The sequence below is a fragment of the Phoca vitulina genome, unplaced genomic scaffold, assembly GCF_004348235.1.
Source record: "Phoca vitulina isolate PV1807 unplaced genomic scaffold, GSC_HSeal_1.0 scaffold11, whole genome shotgun sequence".
NCBI lineage: Eukaryota > Metazoa > Chordata > Mammalia > Carnivora > Phocidae > Phoca > Phoca vitulina.
Genome location: NW_022589714.1, coordinates 46,495,506 through 46,515,848, shown reverse-complemented (window position 1 = coordinate 46,515,848; position 20,343 = coordinate 46,495,506). Strand labels below are relative to the sequence as shown.

Genomic DNA, 20,343 nt, shown 5'->3' with positions numbered 1-20,343 from the left:
AGATTGCTCATGTTCCTTCCATGTATTCCAATATATGCATATATGAAGGTTTATTTATTCTGTCTACTTTTGGTGGACATTATCTTAAATATTATAACTTTATATGAAGTCTTGATAATTGGAGGAGCAGGTCTTCCCGTGCTGTTCTTTCAAAAGAATATGGCCATTCTTGTTTTTTTGCATTTACACATTCATTTTAGAATCTGCTTATAGTGTTCTATTAAAAAAATCCTGTTGGGATTTACATTAAAAAAATAATGAATCTATAAAGTTTATTTTGAGAGCACTGAGATCTCTAAATATTGAGTCTTCTAACCCCTGAACATGTTTTTTTCAATTAATTTCAAATAATTTAACTATTTAATATTACTCAGTAAAGTATAATTTCTCTAAAAAGGCCTTACATATCTTTTCTTAGTTTCATTACAACTTATTTCATATTTATTATGCTTTGGTAAATGGTATCTTTTTAAAAATTTCACTTTCTGTTTCCTTCAGTTACATAAGAATATACTTGATTTTTATATATGATCTTGTATTGAGCAAACTTGATAAAATCTTATTAATTCTATTAATTTATTTGTAGATTATTTTCTTCATTAAAAAATCATCATCTGGATGCCTGAGTGGCTCAGTCGGTTAAGTGTCTGCCTTCGGCTCGGGTCATGATCCTGGGGTCCTGGGATTGAGTCCTGCATTGGGCTCCTTGCTCAGCGGGGAGCCTGCTTCTCCCTCTGCCTGCCACTCCCCCTGCTTGTGCTCTCTCTCTCTGACAAATAAATAAATAAAATCTTTTAAAAAAATCGTCAACTATAAATAATGAAGTTTAATTTCTTCCTTTACAATCCTTATATCTTATATTTCTTTTTCTTGCTTTAATATACTGCCTATGAATTCAAGTATAATGTTGAATAGCCCCTTTTTACTCTTTTTTAAAAATATATCTTATTGATTTATTTTTTAAATAGGCTCTATGCCCAGTGTGGGGCTTGACCTCGACCCTGAGATTAAGAGCATGCTCCACCAACTGAACAAGCCAGGTGTCCCAGCCCTTATTTATTCTTGATAAGCAACATATAGCACAAAGAGAAAGTCTTTTGAAATGTAGGGTTTCTTTTTTTTTTTTTTTTAAGATTTATTTATTTATTTTAGAGAGAGAGTAAACAGGGGGGAGGGGCAGAGGGAGAGGGAGAGAGAATCCTCAAGCAGACTGCCTGCTGAGTGCAGAGCCTGATGCAGGGCTCAATCCCAGGACCCTGAGATCATGACCTGAGCCTAAACCAAGAGCTGGCTGCCCACTGTCTGAGACACCCAGCTGCCCTGAAATATAGGATTTCAAATAACTTACCAAGTTATACAGGGAAGTAAGAAAATTACTTGGTACGAATCTGAGAACTAAGTGGTCTAATCTTGGTTAAGCTTAGGCTGTGGAGAAATAGAGGGAAACGAAGTTTCCAAACTTTCCACTACCTTAAAAAATTTTTAAGTTTTGAACTAATTTTAGACTTAAAGAAAAGTTACAAAAATAATAGTTCCCATATAACCCTTACTTAGCTTCTCCTAATGTTAACATTTTATGTATTCATAGCATAATTATCAGAATCAGGAAATTAACATTATAAATTAACTAAAGACTTTTCCCACTAATTTCCTTTTCCTGTCCCAGGACTCTATCTAGAATCCCACATTCCATTTAGTTGTTATTTCTCCTTAGCCCTGCAATCTATAATAGTTCCTCAGTCTTTACGTGACTTGGACACTTTGAAAGAGTATTAACAGATCAGTTATTTTGTCAAATGCCCCTCATTTTGGGATAGTCTTAGGTTTCTGCATGATTGTACTAAGGTTACACGGTCTTAGTGAGAATACTACAGACATGATGTCATGTCTTTCCTAGTGCGTCATATCACAGGATTCATAAATCTCTGTATGTCTTACTGCTGGTGAGGACATAGCATCAATCACTTGGTTCAGGTTGTTTCTCCCAAGTTCTCTACTGCAGAGTAGTGAACCAGTTAGCAAATATCTTGAGGAAGATTCTTCAAAACTATGCAAATCTCCTTACATAGTTTGCAAACTTTCACCCACTAATTTTAACATCTGTTAATGGATTTTATCTATGACAATTATTACTGTGGTGTTTCCCTAATGGTGATTTTCTATCTTCTTTATGTTTATAAATTGGAGTTCTACTGTAAGGAAGATCTAGAACTTTTTAAATAAGTTCTTCACCATGTAGTATTTTTGTTTCATTTGAAGGAAATTATTAAGTTGTCAGGTACTACCTATTCAAATGTAAATAAAACTTTTGAATTATTTACACTACAAATTATTTCATTATTCACACTACTTAAAATAATACACAATCCCTTAGTCAGTTAGCAAGAGTTGCTCAGATTCATTCATTCATGTAGTTATGGGATTATCATTATTCACCAAAGATCTTGAGTACCTACTATGTGCTAGATACTATGCTGGATGCTAGGTAAACTTATAAATCCTAATGCAATTCTTCTTTTGGTATGAAATTACACTGATGATTTGGTAATTTAGCAGTGGTATGTCCTCAATTTTGACCATAAATGAAGGACCTTTCATAAGTGGGAGTCAGTAGTGGACTCACCGTTAAAACGTCAGTGCCAAGAGTTCAGGTCTTTCATTGTAGCCCTCTAGAGACTTTCTGATACTTTTCTGGAAGTGAATGTACTGATACAAATGGAACATTTTGGTTTATAGCTGCCACATGCAAATTTTAAAAGGTACTCCTTTATTTTGGGAAAGCAAGGCTGGTTCAATATTTTAAAATCAATTAATGTAATCTACCATATTAACAGTTTAAAGAGAAAAATCACATGGTCATATCAATAATGCAGAAAAAGCATTTGACAAAATACAACATCCATTCCTGATAAAAATTCTCAGCAAGCTAGAATAGATGGAAAGTTCCTCTACCTAATAAAGGGCATCTACAAAAATTCTACAGTGAACATCATACTTAATGGTGAAAGATTCAGTGCTTTCCCTCCTAAGATCAGGAACATGGCAAAATGTCTATTCTTACCACTCTTATTCTTTATAATGAGTTTGGAAGTCTTAGCCAGCACAATAAGCAAGAAAACATCATAAAACAGGGACACAACTGTCCCTATTTACTGGTGATATGATTATCAATGTAGTAAATCCCAAGGAATCTACAAAAGATTCTTAGAACTAATAAGTGAGTTACAGGGTACAAGGTGAACACACAAATCAATTGTATTTCTATATGTAAACAATGAACAATTGGAAACCAAAACCGTTTTTAATTACTACAAACAATATCTTCTCCCAAATGAAATGCTTAGGTATAATTCTAACAAAACACGTGCAGGATCTGTATGCTGAAAACTACAAATGCTAATAAAGGAAATCAAAGAAGACCAAAGTAAATGGAGAGACATACTGTGATCATGGATTGGAAATGCAACATAATAAAGATATCAATTATCTCCAAAGTGATCTATGGACTTAATGCAACAGCTACCAATATCTCAGTAGGATTTTTTTAAAAAAAGATTTTATTTATTTATTTGTCAGAGAGAGAAAGAAAGAGCACAAGCAGGGGGAGTGGCAGGCAGAGGGAGAAGCAGGCTCCTTGCTGAGCAAGGAGCCCAATATGGGACTTGATCCCAGGACCCTGGGATCATGACCTGAGCCAAAGGCAGATGCTTAACCGACTGAACCACCCAGGTGTCCCTCAGTGGGATTTTATTTTTGTAGATATAAACAAGCTGATGCTAAAATTTATATAGAAGAATAGCTAAAACAATTTTGAAAAAGAACAAAAATGGAGGGATCACACTACCAAATTTTAAGACTCATTATAAAGATACAATAATCAAGACATGATATTAGTAAAGGGATAGACAAGTGGATCAATGGAACAGAATAGAGAGTCCAGAAATAGACCCACAAAAATACGGCTGTTTGATCTTTGACAACAGTGCAAAAACAATTCAATGAGTGATAGCCTTCTTTAAAAATGAATGTTGAATATGCAACTAAAAATAAACCTTGAACTAAACTTCACACTTTATGTAAAGATTAACTCAAAATGGATCATAGTTCTAAATGTAAAACATAAAGTTATAAGACTTTTAGAAGAAAACATAAAAGAAAATCTTTGTGACCTGGGGGTTAGGTGAAAGTTCTTATATATGATAGGAAAAGCACAATCCATAAAAGGAAAGAAAATGGATAAATTGGACTTCATCAAAACTAAAACCTTTTGTTCTGTCAAACACACTATCAAGAGAATGAAAAGATAAGCTACAGACTGAGAGAAAATATTTGCAAACCACATATCTGACAAAGGACTTGTATCCAGAATATATAAAGAAGTCTCAAAAATTAACAATAAGAAAATAAAAATTTTTTTCCACTTAAAAAATGGGCAAAGGAGTTGAACAGGCACTTCACTACAGAGGATATGAGGGTAGGGGTGCCTGGGTGGTGCAGTTGGTTGAGCATCCGACTCTTGGTTTCAGCTCAGGTCATGATCTCAGGGTCATGAGATTGAGCCCCACGTGGGGCTCTGTGCTCAGTGCAGAATCTGTTTGAGATTCTCTCTCCCTCTCCCTCTGCCCCTCCAGCTAATGCTCTTTCTCTCTCTCTCAAATAATAAATATATAAAAATCTTTTTAAAAAGGATATGAGGACAGCAAACATGAACATGAAAAGATGTTCAACCTCATTAGCCATAGGGAAATACAAATGAAAACCATAATGAGACATCACTACATACCTCTTAGAATGGCTACAATAAAAGATAATAAAAACTGGCCTTCATCAAAATGAAGAATTTTGCTCTGTAAATACTCTGTTAAAAGGATGAAAAGACAGGCTACGGATTGGGAGAAAATATTTACAAAACACAAAAGACAAAGGACTAATATCTAAAATATATAAATAACTCTTGAATCTGAACAGTGAAAATGCAAATAATCCAATTAGAACATGAGCAAAAGACAAGAAGAGCCATTTCATTAAAATATACAGGTGGGGAATTAGCATAGGGAAAGATCTTAAACATCATTAGGCATTAGGGAAATGCAAACTGAAACCACAATGAGGTCTCAGACACCCCTACTAGAATGGCCAAAAAAAAAAAAAAAAAAAAGTAGTGACAACACCAAATGCTAGTGAAGATGCAGAGCAACTGGATCACTCATAGATTGTTGGTGGGAATATAAAATGATACAACCATTCTAGAAAAAAGCCTGGCAGTTTCTTAAAAATCTAAAGATACAACTATTCTAAAATCCCACAATTGTGCTCCTGGACATTTATCCCAGAGAAATGAAGACTATGTTCATTAACCTATGTACAAATGTTCATAGCAGCTATATTTGTAATAGCCAAAACCCAGAAACAATCCAGATATACTTTAAGCGTGCATGTTTAAATAAACTATGGTGCATTTATACCGTGGAATACTACTCAGTAATAAAAAGGAAGAAAACTACTGATACATACAAAAACCTAGAGGAATCTCCGGAGAATTAAGAAGAGTGAAAAAAAGGCAATCTCAAAGAATTACAAACTGTATGACTCTATTTCTTTAACTTTCTTGAAATGATAACATTCTAGACATGAAGAACAGATTAGTGGTTGCCAGGGTTAAGGAGGGGATGGCGGCAAGGGGCAAGTGGGGGTAACTATAAAAGGGCAATGTGAGGGATCCTTGTAGTGGTAGAAATGTTCTGTATCTTGACTCTATCAATGTTAATATCCTGGTTGTGAGATTGAACTATAGTTTTGTAAGGTGTTACCACTGGGGAAATGGGGAAAGGATACAAGGAATATCTCTGTAGTTTCTTACAAATGCATGTGAATCTATATTTTTTAAAAGATTTATTTATTTATTTGAGAGAGAGAGAGAGAGAGCACAAGTGGGAAGGAAAGGAGGGAGAGGGAGAGAGAGAATCTCAAGCAGACTCCACGCTGAACATGGAGCCCACATGAGGCTCAATCTCATGACCCTGAGATCATGACCTGAGCTGAAACGAAGAGTCGGACACTCAACCAACTGTGTCACCCAGGCACCCTTGAGAATCTATAATTATCTCAAAATAGGAAGTTTAATTTAAAAATACAGACAACATCAAGTGAAGGGCGTGGAGGAACTAGAATTTTCTACATTGCTGGTAGGAATGAACAATGGTAGGTACAGCCGCTCTGGAAAACAGTTTGGCAGTTTCTTATGATGTTACACACACAGCTACCATATGACCAACAATACCACTCCTGGGTATTTACCTTAGAGAAATGAAAACTATGTTTTCCGAAAAACCTGTACCTGAACGTTCATAGCAATTTTGTTTGTGACAACCGAAAACTAGACATGATCTACCAACAAGTGAATGGGTAAACCAGCTGTGGTAGAGCCATGCAAGGAACAATTACTCAGCCATGAAAAGGAACAAGCTTTCCATGCATATTACAATTGCCATTAATTTCAAAGACATCATGCTGAATTGAAGAAGCCAGCCTTCGAGAGTTACAGACTGAGTCCATTTAGATCATATTCTCAAAAAGACAAAACTGTGGTGATAGAGAACAGATCAGTGGTTGTCAGGGGAGGATGGGACTAAAAGGAATGGCATAAGAGTGTTTTGGGGCCGTTAGAACTGTTTTGTATCTTCATTGTGTTGGTGGTTACATAAATTCATACATGGGTTTAAATTTATAGACTTAAACACCAAAAGGATGGGGCGCCTGGGTGGCTCAGTCGTTGGGCGTCTGCCTTCGGCTCAGGTCATGATCCCAGGGTCCTGGGGTCGAGCCCTGCATCAGGCTCCCTGCTCGGTGAGAGCCCTGCTTCTCCCTCTCCCACTCCCCCTGCTTGTGTTCCCTCTCTTGCTGTCTCTCTCTCTCTGTCAAATCAATAAATAAAATCTTAAAAACACAAAAAACAAAAAACAAACAAACAAAAAAACCAAAAGGAAAAAAAAGTCAATTTTACTCCAAGATAATTAATTATTTAAAAAGGGATCCCTTTTCTCCAACTAACAGCCTTGTGCCAGAGTTGGATGTTAGCTACCAATTGCCCTTTGCTTGGCCTCTTTCATGCTTTGTATGACCTATACAATCACAGGTTTCAAACCTGTCTGACTGGTCCCAGAAGAATAAAGGAATAGTGTTTAAATACTGTGTAGGGAATTGCAAACTACTATGAGTAAAGGATTAATAAAATCTTTTCTCTTTGTCTGTGGATAAATTTGATATTGGGTTAACTTTCTAGCTGTTTCTTTGGAAACCTGGTAAAGGTGAAATGTCATCTGTTACCAGCCAACACTGGTTATGGCAAAAATGAGCCTGATTAGTCTACTATATCTGGACCAAGATGATCGGTGAATGAAGGATAAATATCCAGTGGGAATTGTTAGCTTTGAGCTTCTCTGAGCACAATAACTCTTGTAACTGGGCATGCCATTTGTGGGACCCTGGAAGCAACAGTTACGAGAATTACAAGAGATGTTGGTTCCTATTCGGGAAATGCGGCTTCTAAAGCCCATAAAACTCCTGTGCCTCTGTGTGATCTTGTTGTCTTCTATCTGAACTGCCACTTGGGAGACCAAAGAGTGGCCCCTGGACCGCTTTGTGTGTAACTTACTGAAGAGATGCTAGCATGCTATGTTTCCTATCTTTTACCTTCCTAAGGAAAACCAATGCCAACTGAGGTCTATTGTAGTTGTGTGAGTATGAAATGACTAATTAAGCAAAAAAACCCCACAACCATTGAATGGGCATTGCAAATACTCTTGAAAGTATTCTATCTAAACTAACTGAGTTTTTTTTTTAAAGATTTATTTGAGAGAGCGAGTGAGTACTGGGTGGGGGAGGGGCAGAAGAGAGGGAAAATCTCAAGCTGACTCCCTGCTGAGGGCAGAACCTGACATGAGGCTCGATCCCACAACCCTGAGATCATGACCTGAGCTGAAACCAAGAGTCGGACGTTTAACCGACTGAGCCACCCAGGCACCCCAAAACTAACTGAATCTTTAGGAACCACCCTGGAAGAGTTAGAAATCTGGCAGGTAAGGGAACAGATGGTAGTAATGTGAATGGAATTCACCTATTTTTTCTATTCATCTAACACAGGTAATTGTTTACTCTGGGTGAGCAGACAAGGTCTAATAGGTTGTGGGTGAAAAGGCTTTGAATCTTCCTTACCTTGGGGAATTTGCACAAGGCCAACAGTTACACCAGCAAGTAAGTCTCCAAGAAGCCAATCCTTGAACCGATACAAACACATCCACTCCAGGAAAGGAAAAATCGTTAGTATGCATCTTAGGAACTTGTGCCATGAGCAGCTGTGAGGAAGAAGAACAGAGACTTGATAAGATTTTCCAAAGAAAAAGCCCACATAGCCAAGAAAAGACCCAGTGCATAATTGTTCCCATACAGCAGAATTTCTTGTCCGCACTACTGACATTTTGACATAGTGGACTAGATAATTCTATGTTGTGGTGGGTGTGTCCTGTGTACTGTAGGAAGGTTAGCAGCATCCTTGGCCTTTACCCACCGGATGCCAATAGCATTCCCTCCCCTGGTTGTGACACCCCAAAATGTCTCCAAACATTGCCAAATGTTCTGTGGGGGACAAAATCACCTCTGGTTGAGAACCAAATGCCATATATATATATATGACAAGGACTAAGCCTTATAGTCTAGCATACAAACAGGATGTTTGGAAAGAATTAAACCTACCAATTTTCCAGTAGAAAAATGGACTGTTACTGCTTTCTCTTGATAAGGATAGTGTTTTGCGATGTGATATTGGTGGGAGGCAGGGGCCATTAACACATCCACATCATTCCCATATACCAATTTTCTTTACTGAACATTAACTCTATGTGGCTTTGATCTGTAGTATGTAGAAATTTATAGAAAAGGTAGGTAATGGAATCCTGGGTTTTAGGAGTTAGCCATATAAAGAAAAAGCAATAAAATAAAGCTTTTTTTAATCCTTTAACCTAGTGGACATCAATCAGAACAAATTTTATTATCCAGGGGACATTTGGCAAAGTCTGGAGACATTTTTGGTTGTCACAACTGAGGGAGAGGGTGCTATTGGTATCTGGTGGGTAGAGGCCAGGGACGTTGCCACACATCCTATATAGTGCATAGGACAGCCCGCTCACCATAGGTCCAAAATGTTAATGATGCTGAGATTGAGAAAACCTATATTAACCTTTAAATCATCTAAAACAGCAGAACCATTGTTAATCAATCAGTCAATTGGTTAATCAATCAACCAGTAAAACTAATTTGGTTTTAAATTGCTTTTCGTTATTTACATCTTAGTATGGGCTGAAAGCAAAAAGTATGAAGGTTTTTCCTGTATGAGCTATAGTTGGATAACTGCGATTTGACTGTAGCAACAAATAGAACTTTAGTGTATGCAAAGCTAAAATGTGTGCTCACAAAGAATTTCACATGCTTGACTCTCACAACTATGAGCATTACTATCCTAAGGTAACTGAGGCCAAATAAGTGTAAGTGATTTTTCCAAGCCCCAGAGCTAGGGCTACAAACCAGGGCTTCTGATTCCTACTTCAGTGTTCTTGCCAATCTATTACCACCATAGTTCATATCGACAGCTATTAAATTCTGTTTGGGAGCCAGGACAAAGACCATTGGTTTGGAAGGAACTTCACATTGCTATTTTTATGAGAGTCCCAGGATGTTAGGCAAGGATACCCACTGCACTCTCTCCAATTATGGCCCCCAAAGGAGAGGACAGAGCATGTCATGGGGACAATTTGTTCCTTCATCTGGTCCTGTCTCTCCTTCTCTCCATGTGCCACTGGGCAGAAGACAAGCCACCCAAGGCAGAGTCATCAAAGCTCTTTAGCATGGAAAAAAAAATACAGTGGACATGGAATGATGAGGATCTAGAACTGAAAGAAAAGCAAGGAAGGAGCTAGAGGGATAGGAATTGAAGCCAGTGGGGGAACAGTATAAGCATTTCGACACGAATCTGGATTTTACTCAAGGCATCTTTTTTTTTTTTTTAAGATTTTATTTATTTATTTGTCAGAGAGAAACAGAGCACAAGCAGGGAGAGAGACAGGCAGAGGGAGAAGCAGGCTCCCCGCTGAGCAAGGAGCCCGATGTGGGACTCGATCCCAGGACCCTGGGACCATGACCTGAGCCGAAGGCAGACGCTTAACCGACTGAGCCACCCAGGTGTCCTACTCAAGGCATCTTAAAAGTGAGGAATGTAAGAGTTGATGTGAAAGCACAGGGCACATTTTGACAGGAAAGGGAGTATTTGTAGTTGCTAATGGAAAGGGAGAAGATGAGGAAAGAGACGAGGTTTTCTGTAGAAAAGAAGAGGTGGTTGTGGTGCCTGGGTGGCTCAGTTGGTTGAATGTTGACTCTTGATTTCAGCTCCGGTCATGATCTCATGGGTCGTGAGATCAAGCCCCATGTCAGGCTCTGTGTTCAGAGAGGAGTCTGCTTGAAGATTCTCTCCTTCTGCCCCTCCTCCCACTTGCTTTCTTTTTCTCTCTCTCAAATAAATAAATAAATCTAAAAAAAAGAAGAGGTGGAGTTCAAAGATTTTTTTTTTAACTAAAAACCCCCACCTATATAGTGTTTTTTATTTGCTAGGTGCCTTACAAATACTCTTTACATCCTCACAACCAAGTAGATGCTGGTATCATCCCCATCTTTACAGATGGGGAAACTGTGGCAAAGTAGGGTTAAATAGCTTACCTAAGGTCACGCAGTTGGGAAGCAGCAGAACTGGGATTCAAATCCAGGCAATCTGGCTTCTGAGCCTTGCTCTTAACCACAGAGTTATGCAACCTTTCATGTTAAAAATCCAAAAGTGGATACAACTGTTTCAGAAATAAGGAATAAGAATGGCTAGAAGAGCCCGTGGGACGCAGAACTGATCAGATTTAAGTGTCTAAGGATAGGACAGGTTGGGGGGGTAGGCTGAAATTTCTTTGGTAGTACCTTCTTATGATGAAGTAAAAGTCAGGAAAAGACTCTCCTTTTGTAGAGACAAAGTCAATGGGACCCTAAATCCCCTCTTTGACATATGACCTCTGACCCATCTGGAGTAGAGAAAATGAGAATAGTGATGTAGGACTGGAGAGAGTCTCCAAGACCATAACTTTACAAAAGGCAGGATATGGACAAAGGAGAATGCCTCAGAGAAGGAAGGTCCACAATAGGGCTGTGTGGAGGACTTCTATCTTATTACCCAACACAGGCCAACCATGGTGATAAATCAAGGGATGAGAGAGACTGATAAATCCCAAGTGTGAGTGAGAACAACTTGAATACTTAGGGTTGATATAATGATGTAGGTTACAAAGGTCCTTAACCTGAGGCCTATGGACACGCCCCCTCCCCCATGGGTCTGTAGATAGAATTTGTAGGTATGTGAACTTAGGAAAAATTATACCTTTATTTTCACTACCTCCTAACTGAAATTTAGCACTTCTGTCAATTATGAATATTGACAACAAACCACTGTAGGATCGGCAGAACCTGACTTTGTTACCAATAGAAATCACAATATTTTCATATTACATTTTTTAAAATTGCTGCAGAGATCTTAAGATATTATTTATGTTCATCACTACCTTGAAATTATGGTAGTTATTAGATCCACATTATTAAATAACATAATTGTGGCATTTTAAAGTATTTTGATAACTATATTTCAACCTAACTGGTTTCCCTTATAATCCTGTATTTTATGCATTAAAAGAATATTTTGGACAAGACCATTCAATGGGGAAAGAACTGTCTCTTCAACAAATGGTTCTGGGAAGATGGGATCTCCACATGGAAAGAATTAAGTCAGACCCTAACTTTATACCATATACAAAATTAACTCAAAATGGATCAAGAATCTAAATTTAAGAGCTAAAACTATAAAACTCGTATAAGAAAACATAGAGGAAAATCTTCATAATCTTGATTTTCACAATAGTTTCTCAAAGATGACGCCAAAATCACAGGCAACAAAACAAAAAAATGGATAAACCAGATCTCATGAAAATTAAAAACTGTTGTGTACCAAATGCCACTATCAACCCACAGAAAAGACGATCCACAGAATGGGAGAAAATATTTGCAAATCATATATCTGATAAGGGTTTAATATCCAGGATATATAGAGAACTACTACAACTCAACAATAAAAAGACAACCTAATTTTAAAAAGGGCAAAGGAGGTAAATAGACATTTCTTCAAAGAAGGTATAAACAACCAGTAAGCACATGAGGAGATCTCAACGTATTTAGTTATTAGGGAAATGCAAAAAACCAAACCAAACCAAACTCCACAATGACATACCGCTTCACGCCTAATAGGATAGCTATAATTAAAAAAAAAAAAAAAAAAAGGAAAGGAAAATAACACAAGTTGAAGAGGATGCAGAGCAAAAACACTTGCACATTGCTAGTGAGAATGTACAGTGGTGTAGCTTATATGAAAAAGTTTGGTAGTTCTTCAAAAAATTAAACATAGAGTCACCATAAGATCCAACAATTTCTACTTTCAGTTATTTACCTGGAAGAGTTGAAGACATGTTCTCTAACAGATACTCCTATGCCAATATTCATGGCAGCATTATTCACAATAGCCAAAAGTGAAAACAACCCAAGGGTGCACCAACAGATGAATGGATAAGCAAAATATGTTATTTACATACAATGGGATATCATCTTCCATAAAATGAAAGGAAGTACTGATCCATGCTACAACATAGTTCAAGTTTGAAAACATGATGCTAAGTGAAATCAACCAGATAGGAAAGATAAAAATTACGTGATTACACTTAAACGAAATATCTAGAACAGGCATAGAGACAGAATGTAGAGGAGAGGTTACCAGGGGCGAGGAGGAGGGGAAAATGGGGAATTATTGCTTAATGAGTACAGAGTTTCTGTTTGGGGTGATGAAAAAGTTTTGAAAACAGTGGTGATTGTTGCAGAACATCATGAAATGTCATTAATGCTGCTGATTTGTACATTTAAGACTGGTTAAAACGGCCACTTCTCTGTTATATGTATTTTACCATAATTTTTTTAAAGTAAAAAAAAAAATTATTCTGAAAAGATGTCCGTAAGCTTTACCAGCCTGCTAAAAGGCTCATAGCACAAAAACAGGTTAAGGGCCTCTGAACTGTAGGATCCACATAGTCCTGGCGGCTCTCCGAGGCAGTGAGTTCTACATTGTACGATTGTACAACTACAAATACTGCATAGGCACCAAGGGATATGAGGTTAGAAGGATCTTCTTCTGCTACCACTAGTTAGTCCACCATCGCTGCTTTTGTTGTTGTTGTTAAGAGACTGGTAATAGTAGTTAATCAAACAATGTATTTATTAAATATCATCCTTAGATGCTGTCGGGAACATCCAAGGACTTTGTGCCCAAGAAATTTATAATCAACAGGGTGCGACAGGACAAACCATACGCAAACAACTGAAGAAAAAACACACAGCAACCTAAGGGTCCCGATGACAGGAATTCAGAGGAGGAAGACAGAACCAGGCGCCGAAGGAGTAAAGTAGAATTTTGGTGCTGCCAGCCAGAAGGCAGCTGAATGACCCCCCCACACCCACCGGCACTGGACGTGGTGTCTGAAGGTGGTGATGTCGATGTCCAAGTTCCCAGAGGAAATACTCTTCCTTCTGTGTTCCTGTTCAAAGATCTCCTCATTGTATATATCTCGCTTGACATCATACGTAAAAGAATTTTGCCTGTGTTTATAGCCAGAACCCTGGGTGATCCTCTCTGGTTGCAACATTCCTGGTTGAGTGGGAAGAGATCAAAGAAAAAACAATTTTAAAAAATCTAGATTCTTGGCACATTTTTATGGAAATAAAATTTCCATATAATGGTATCTTATATTTGCATAACACATTGCTGTCTTTTTTTTTTTTAAGATTTTATTTATTTATCTTTTTGTGTGAGAGAGAGAGAGCACAAGCAGGGGGAGTGACAGGCAGAGGGACAAGCAGCCTCCCCGCTGAGCAAGAGCCCGGTGCGGGACTCGATCCCAGGACCCTGGGATCATGACCTGAGCTGAAGGCAGACGCTTAACCGACTGCGCCACCCAGGTGTCCCAACACATTCCTGTCTTAAAAAACTTTCTCTTATATAATTTTATACTCAAAGCCACCCTATAAAAAATGCAAGGTGTGTATTAGTCTCATTTTCGAAATGGGGAAACCTAAAAGTTTCAACAGCCTTGGCTGTTTAATAATTAGAGTCAGGACTAGAACCCAAGTGTCTTGCTAGGAAACCTAGTTTTCTTTATGTTCAATTACGTTGCCATGTTGCGGGGCAAATGATTAAGAGGTAAAAGTCAGTATAACCATCAATTTTCACTGGAAACACTGAAGATGAAGTGGTCGATACAGTATCTTCTTCCCTTTATCCTTTCCTTCTCTTCATAGCACTTGTTAGGACCTGATTCAATATTTGTCTATTGTCTGTTTCCCACACTAAAATGTAAGCCCATGAGGCAGGACTTTGTTCATGGCTGTATCCCCAGGTGCCAGAATATTACCTGAAAGTACCCAGTTAGTAGCACCATGGTGCAGCAGAAAAAACTTTGCACAGGCTGTCAGGAGACTGGGGTTCCAGCCCTGGCAGTTGTTCTAACTAGCTATATGATTAGGGGCAAGTGTCTGAGTGTCAGTTTCCTTCAGTTTTATGCATAAAATAACATGGCTGGAACACATGGTCTCTAAGGGTTACATTAAGCTTTAAAAATCTATATCATCCTGCTCTTTTAGGAAAATGAGAAGGGGGAGTTATTGAGGATGGCTATAGATCCATTTCTGGGAGAAAGGATAATCATTTTTGATCATCTATGTTTTTTTTTTTTTTAAGATTTTATTTATTTATTTTAGTGAGAGCGTGGAAGAGTGTGGGCAGGGGGATGGGCAGAGGGAGAGGGAGAAGGAATCCCAAGCTGACTCCTTGCTGAGAGTGAGCCTGATGCGGGGCTCGATCTCACGACCCTGAGATCATGACCCGAGCAGAAATCGGGAGTCAGATGCTTAACCGACTGAGCCACCCAGGCGCCCCTCAAGTAGTCCTTTTATGGGTGAGACTAAAAACAAGTTTAATGCATCAGCAACTTTCTTTTCCTTCAAAATGATCATGTATCATCATCATCATCATCATCACCAGTATTTAGAGAGCACTTACTATATACCAAGCATTGCACTTGATTTTTTTCATGAGTTATTTCACATAATTTCCATGACAATCCTAGTACTGCTATTATCCTCATTTCATGGGTGATAAAACCAATCAATTACTTTACACATTTTGAAAAGTTAACTAACTGGGCCATAGACATAGATTGTATTTTTACCCTCAAAGCACTGGGTAGCAGTCGTGTGTTGTATAACACCTACGTGTATAACACTAAAGATCACAAATTCAATGAAGTGAGAAGATTGGGGAATATAGAAGAGGATGGGAGAAGTATTTTACAATGTATCACTTAAGAGAATTAGTAATTTGTGTTTTTCACAGAAAAAACAGAACTGTACATTAAAACTGGTAATATTTTTCCTTTTCTTCCTCCACCCAGAGGAATATTCATCCAGTCTTCCTCACTTTTCCCAAGTTATCTTTTTTTTTTAAAGATTTTATTTATTTATTTGACAGAGAGAGACACAGCGAGAGAGGGAACACAAGCAGGGGGAGTGGGAGAGGGAGAAGCAGGCTTCCCGCTGAGCAGGGAGCCCGATGTGGGGCTCGATCCCAGGACCCTGGGATCATGACCTGAGCCAAAGGCAGATGCTTAACCACTGAGCCACCCAGGCGCCCCTTCCCATGTAATCTTACAATAAGCTTCCATTGCTAGAACATATCTGTTCCTGGCAACTGAGAGAGCCTAATTAACCTGCCAATTATACTGAGATTATAAAAACTGCCATCCTGGGTCGGATCCAGGGTTTCGAATCCAGCATTTTCTTTCTGAAAGTGGCACCAAGGCAGGGTTGCCATGAAGCAGGCAACATACAGACATCAAGGCACGAGGGAACAGTGGGACTGATGGAGGCAGCAACAGCCCTTTGGCTTCAGCAATGGTGGGCACGGGGCATGTGGGGCCCAGCTAGGCCAGGTCTGATCTTTCTCAAGATGAGCAACAGTTGCAGATTTTTATCTGAAGTCTTCTGACTTTGAAATGTTGTCAATTACTTTGTACATTTTTTTTTTTAAAGATTTCATTTATTTATTTGACAGAGAGAGAGACAGCGAGAGCAGGAACACAAGCAGGGGGAGTGGGAGAGGGAGAAGCAGGCCTCCTGCCGAACAGGGAGCCCGATGTGGGACTCGATCCCAGGACCCTGGGATCATGACCTGAGCCGAAGGCAGACACTTAATGACTGAGCCACCCAGGCGCCCCATTTTTTTTTTTTTTAATACAGCACATTTCTAACAAAACCCCTCTGCAGGCCAGATTCAGCCTGTGGACCATCAGTGTGTGAGCTCTGTACCAAGAACCTTGTTGTCGAAGACGCAAAATACCCTCGTCTTCTCCCATCACAAATTATAGTTTATCCCCCAAGAATTTCTCTCTCTTTCCAAGCTAAAGTATTTGTACTTTCTGTTGTCACACCCTTTGGAGGTACTGAATCCCATTAGTTCACTTACAGAAAGTAAGATTTCATTTTATTGTCTTCAATCTACATCATTTGTATTTCGAGAGGTAGCTCCCATCTACTAGACTAAGTGTGTCTGCTTTTATTTTCACAATTTTATAAATTTCTACCATATGTACTCTTGGCTTTCATTTGTTTCTGACTTAAGAATTCACGTGCTATTTCATCTGTGGTCAGTTAATCTAGTGTTCCACAAACATTTGCTGAATGCTAGGTGCTATGGGGATACAAAAGAACAAAGACTCTATAGTCTAGTAGAATAAAAATTCCAAAATATAGTGCTGTAGGAGTTGAAAGACAGGTATTAACATTTATTGCTGCCCTGCCATATGCCAGGTTCTTCACACCCATCATCTCAAGAGAGGTACTATTTTCCTCATGATGATTATACCCATTTTACTGATGAGTTCAGTGAGTTTCTCAGTCATACAAGGCTTAAACAGCACAGCCAGAACATGAACCCCATCTTTCTGATTCCAAAATACATGCCACATCCTAATACCATGTGATCTCCTACAGAGCGGGATTATTAATTCCAACCTAGGGGGATGAGAAAGGCCTCCTGGGGGAGATATGAGCTCTGCTCTGTCTAAACTGGGGGCAGGGAGGAGAATAAGGTATTGCAGGAAGAGAACAAGATAAAATTACAGAGATAATATAAAGCGAGTAATTTAATAAGTCTGAATAAATGGGTGCCTGGGTGGCTCAGTCGGTTGAGTGTCTGACTCTTGATTTCTGCTTAGGTCATGATCTCGGGGGTGTGAGATCGAGCCCTGCTTTGGGCTCTGTGCTCAGCAGGGAGTCTGCTTTAGTTTCTCTCCCTCTCCCTTTGCGCCTCCCCCTCTGCCCCTTGCCCTGTTCATGCGCACTCTCTCTCTCTAAAATAAATAAAATAAAACAAATCTTTAAAAAAAAAATAGATTTGAGTAAAGTCAGTGTCAAGCCCAAAAAAGTAGGTTGAGGCCTATTCCTGGAGGATCTTGAATAGCTGGGTTGAACTTGGACTTTTTAGCTATTTAAAGTGTTTAAAACAGCATTTCTCACAGAATTAGAACAAACAATTCTAAAATTTCTATGGAACAACAAAAGACCCCGAAGAGCCACAGCAATCTTGAAAAAGAAAAACAAAACTGGAGATATCACAATTCCAAACTTCAAGTTATACTACAAAGCAATAGTAATTAAAACAGTATGGTACTGGCATAAAAATAGACACATAGATCAGTGGAATGGAATAGAATAGAAAGCCCAGAAATAAACCCACAATTTTATGGTCAATTAATCTTTGACAAAGGAGGAATGAATATACAGTGGGGAATAGACAGTTTTTTCAACAAATGGTGTTGGGAAAACTGGACAGCTGCATGCAAAAGAATGAAACTGGATCACTTTCTTATACCATACATAAAAATAAACTCAAAATGGAATAAAGACCTAAGTGCGAGACCCAAAACCATAAAAATTCTTGAAGAGAGCACAGGCAGTAGTTTCTCTGACATTGGCCAAGGCAACATTTTTTCTAGATATGTCCCCTGAGGCAAGGGAAATAAAAGAAAAAATAAATTATTGGGACTAAATAAAAAATTTCTGGACAGTGAAGGAAACAATCAATAAAACAAAAGGCAACCTACAGAATGGGAGAATATATTTGCAAATGACATATCTAATAAAGGGTTAGTATCCAAAATCTATAAAGAACAGATACAACTCAATACCCCAAAGATAAATAATCCAATTAAAAACAGGCAGAAGACATGAACAGACATTTCTCCAAAGAAAACATCTAGATGACCAACAGACATATGAGAAGATGTTCATCATCACTCATCATCAGGGAAATGAAAATCAAAACTTTATTGAGCTATCACCTCACACCTGTCAGAATGGCTACAATTAAAAACACAAGAAACAAGTGTTGGCAAGGATGTGGGAAAAAAAAGGAACCTTCTTGTGTTGTTGGTGGGAATGCAAACTGGTGCAGCTGCTGTGGAAAACAGTATGGAGGTTCCTCAAAAAATAAAAAATAGAACTACTCTACAATCCAGTAATCGCACTATTGGGTATTTACCCCCAAAATACAACACTAATTCAAAGGGATACGTGCACCCCTATGTTTATTGCAGCATTATTTACAGTAACCAAACTATGGAAGCAGCCCAAGTATCCATCAATAGATGAATGGATGAAGATGTAGTATATATATATACAATGGAATATTATTCAGCCATAAAAAAGAATGAAATCTTACCACTTGCAACAACATGGATAGAGCTAGAGAGTATAATGCTAAGTGAAGTAAGTCAGAGAAAGACAAACACCATATGATTTCACTCATATGTGGAATTTTACAAAACAAATGAGCAAAGGAAGAGAGAGACAATCAAGAAAATTCTACTATGGAGAATAAACGAATGGTTACTAGAGGGGAGGTGGGGGGACGGGTGAAATAGAAGATGGGGATTAAAGAGTACACTTATCATGATGAAAAAAAATAAAGTGCTTGAGCAGGACTAGTAATATGCACAGGGAGGTTCTTTGCAAGGATGAATGGTGGCAGCGGTATGGTCTAGAGGAATACTGTCCAGTATTGTAGCCACTGGCTACCTGTGGCTATTTAAATGTAATTAAAATAAAATAAAACAAAGAAAATTCAGTTCCTCAGTTGCACTAGCTACATTTCAAGTGCTCAACAGCCACATGCAGCAGAGGTCACCCTACTGAACAGCACAGGTATAAAACATTTCCATCATCACAGAAAGTTCTGTTGGACAGGAGAGACTGAGGCAAAAAGTCCAAGGGGAGACCATTATTATTACTGTAGTTTAGGGCAAAAGTAATCAAGTCATAACTCGTAGGAGGGACCACAGTGAGGATGGCTAGTAGGACAGCAGGAAACCTGTCTTACAGGGCTTATCACATGACTGGCAAAAGGCATTGGGGTAAAACACATGATTTCCTTATTGGTTTTTGTTGTTGTTGTCTGGAGTATGTCATCTCTGGAGTTTATCCAGCTTCATTATGTCTTTGTGGATTTCTTAGAAACCCTAGTGGTTCATTTTCATGCACTAGCAGGACACTTGTGACAAAGTATGATGACAAGATGCTCCTATTTACTAGAGGCAGATGCAGTTTGATGTGGAGAAAGTGGTGCATTTCAGAAAAAAGTTATCAAACTACACTGATGGGATAATATACCTTTCAGCTGAGACGCAGTGCGAGGCGGGTGGGGGTCTCTGTTACTGATTCTGAAGGCATCAGTGTGATGAGCCTCTGTACACAGTGTGATCAACAACATGCTAAGCTCTACCCATAATCTTGAAGGTAAGTGTCCACTTAGAAAAGAATTCCCTGGGGTGCCTGGGTGACTCAGTCGGTTAAGCCTCTGACTCTTGATTGTCCCAGCGCTGGGCTTGTGCTGGGTGTGGAGCCTGCTTGAGATTCTCTCTCTGCCCCTACATCCCCCTTGTGCATGCTCGATCTCTTAAAAAAAAAAAAGAAAAAGAACGAAAAAGAAAAAAAAAAGAAGACAATTCCCTGTTGCTTCCTGACATCAGACAAAAGATTTAGGTGGGTTGACCATGGGTCCAAAGTTCTTAACATTTCATTTTCTTATTCTAAAATGTGATTCTGGGCATCGGG

General features: G+C 38.6%; 1 protein-coding gene across 1 annotated transcript in view; it reads right to left on the bottom strand.

The window, feature by feature from the left end:
* The window catches only part of SLC26A8 (solute carrier family 26 member 8), a 77,407-nt gene extending 63,584 nt beyond the window's left edge, over window positions 1-13,823 (bottom strand). Inside the window, exons 1-2 of the mRNA XM_032410120.1 lie at window positions 13,639-13,823; window positions 8,215-8,354 (exon numbers count right to left, since the gene is read on the bottom strand). Of these exons, the coding sequence (XP_032266011.1) occupies window positions 8,215-8,354; window positions 13,639-13,823 (325 nt within the window). The remainder of the gene's footprint in view (window positions 1-8,214; window positions 8,355-13,638) is intronic.
* Between the last annotated feature and the right edge of the window lie 6,520 nt (window positions 13,824-20,343).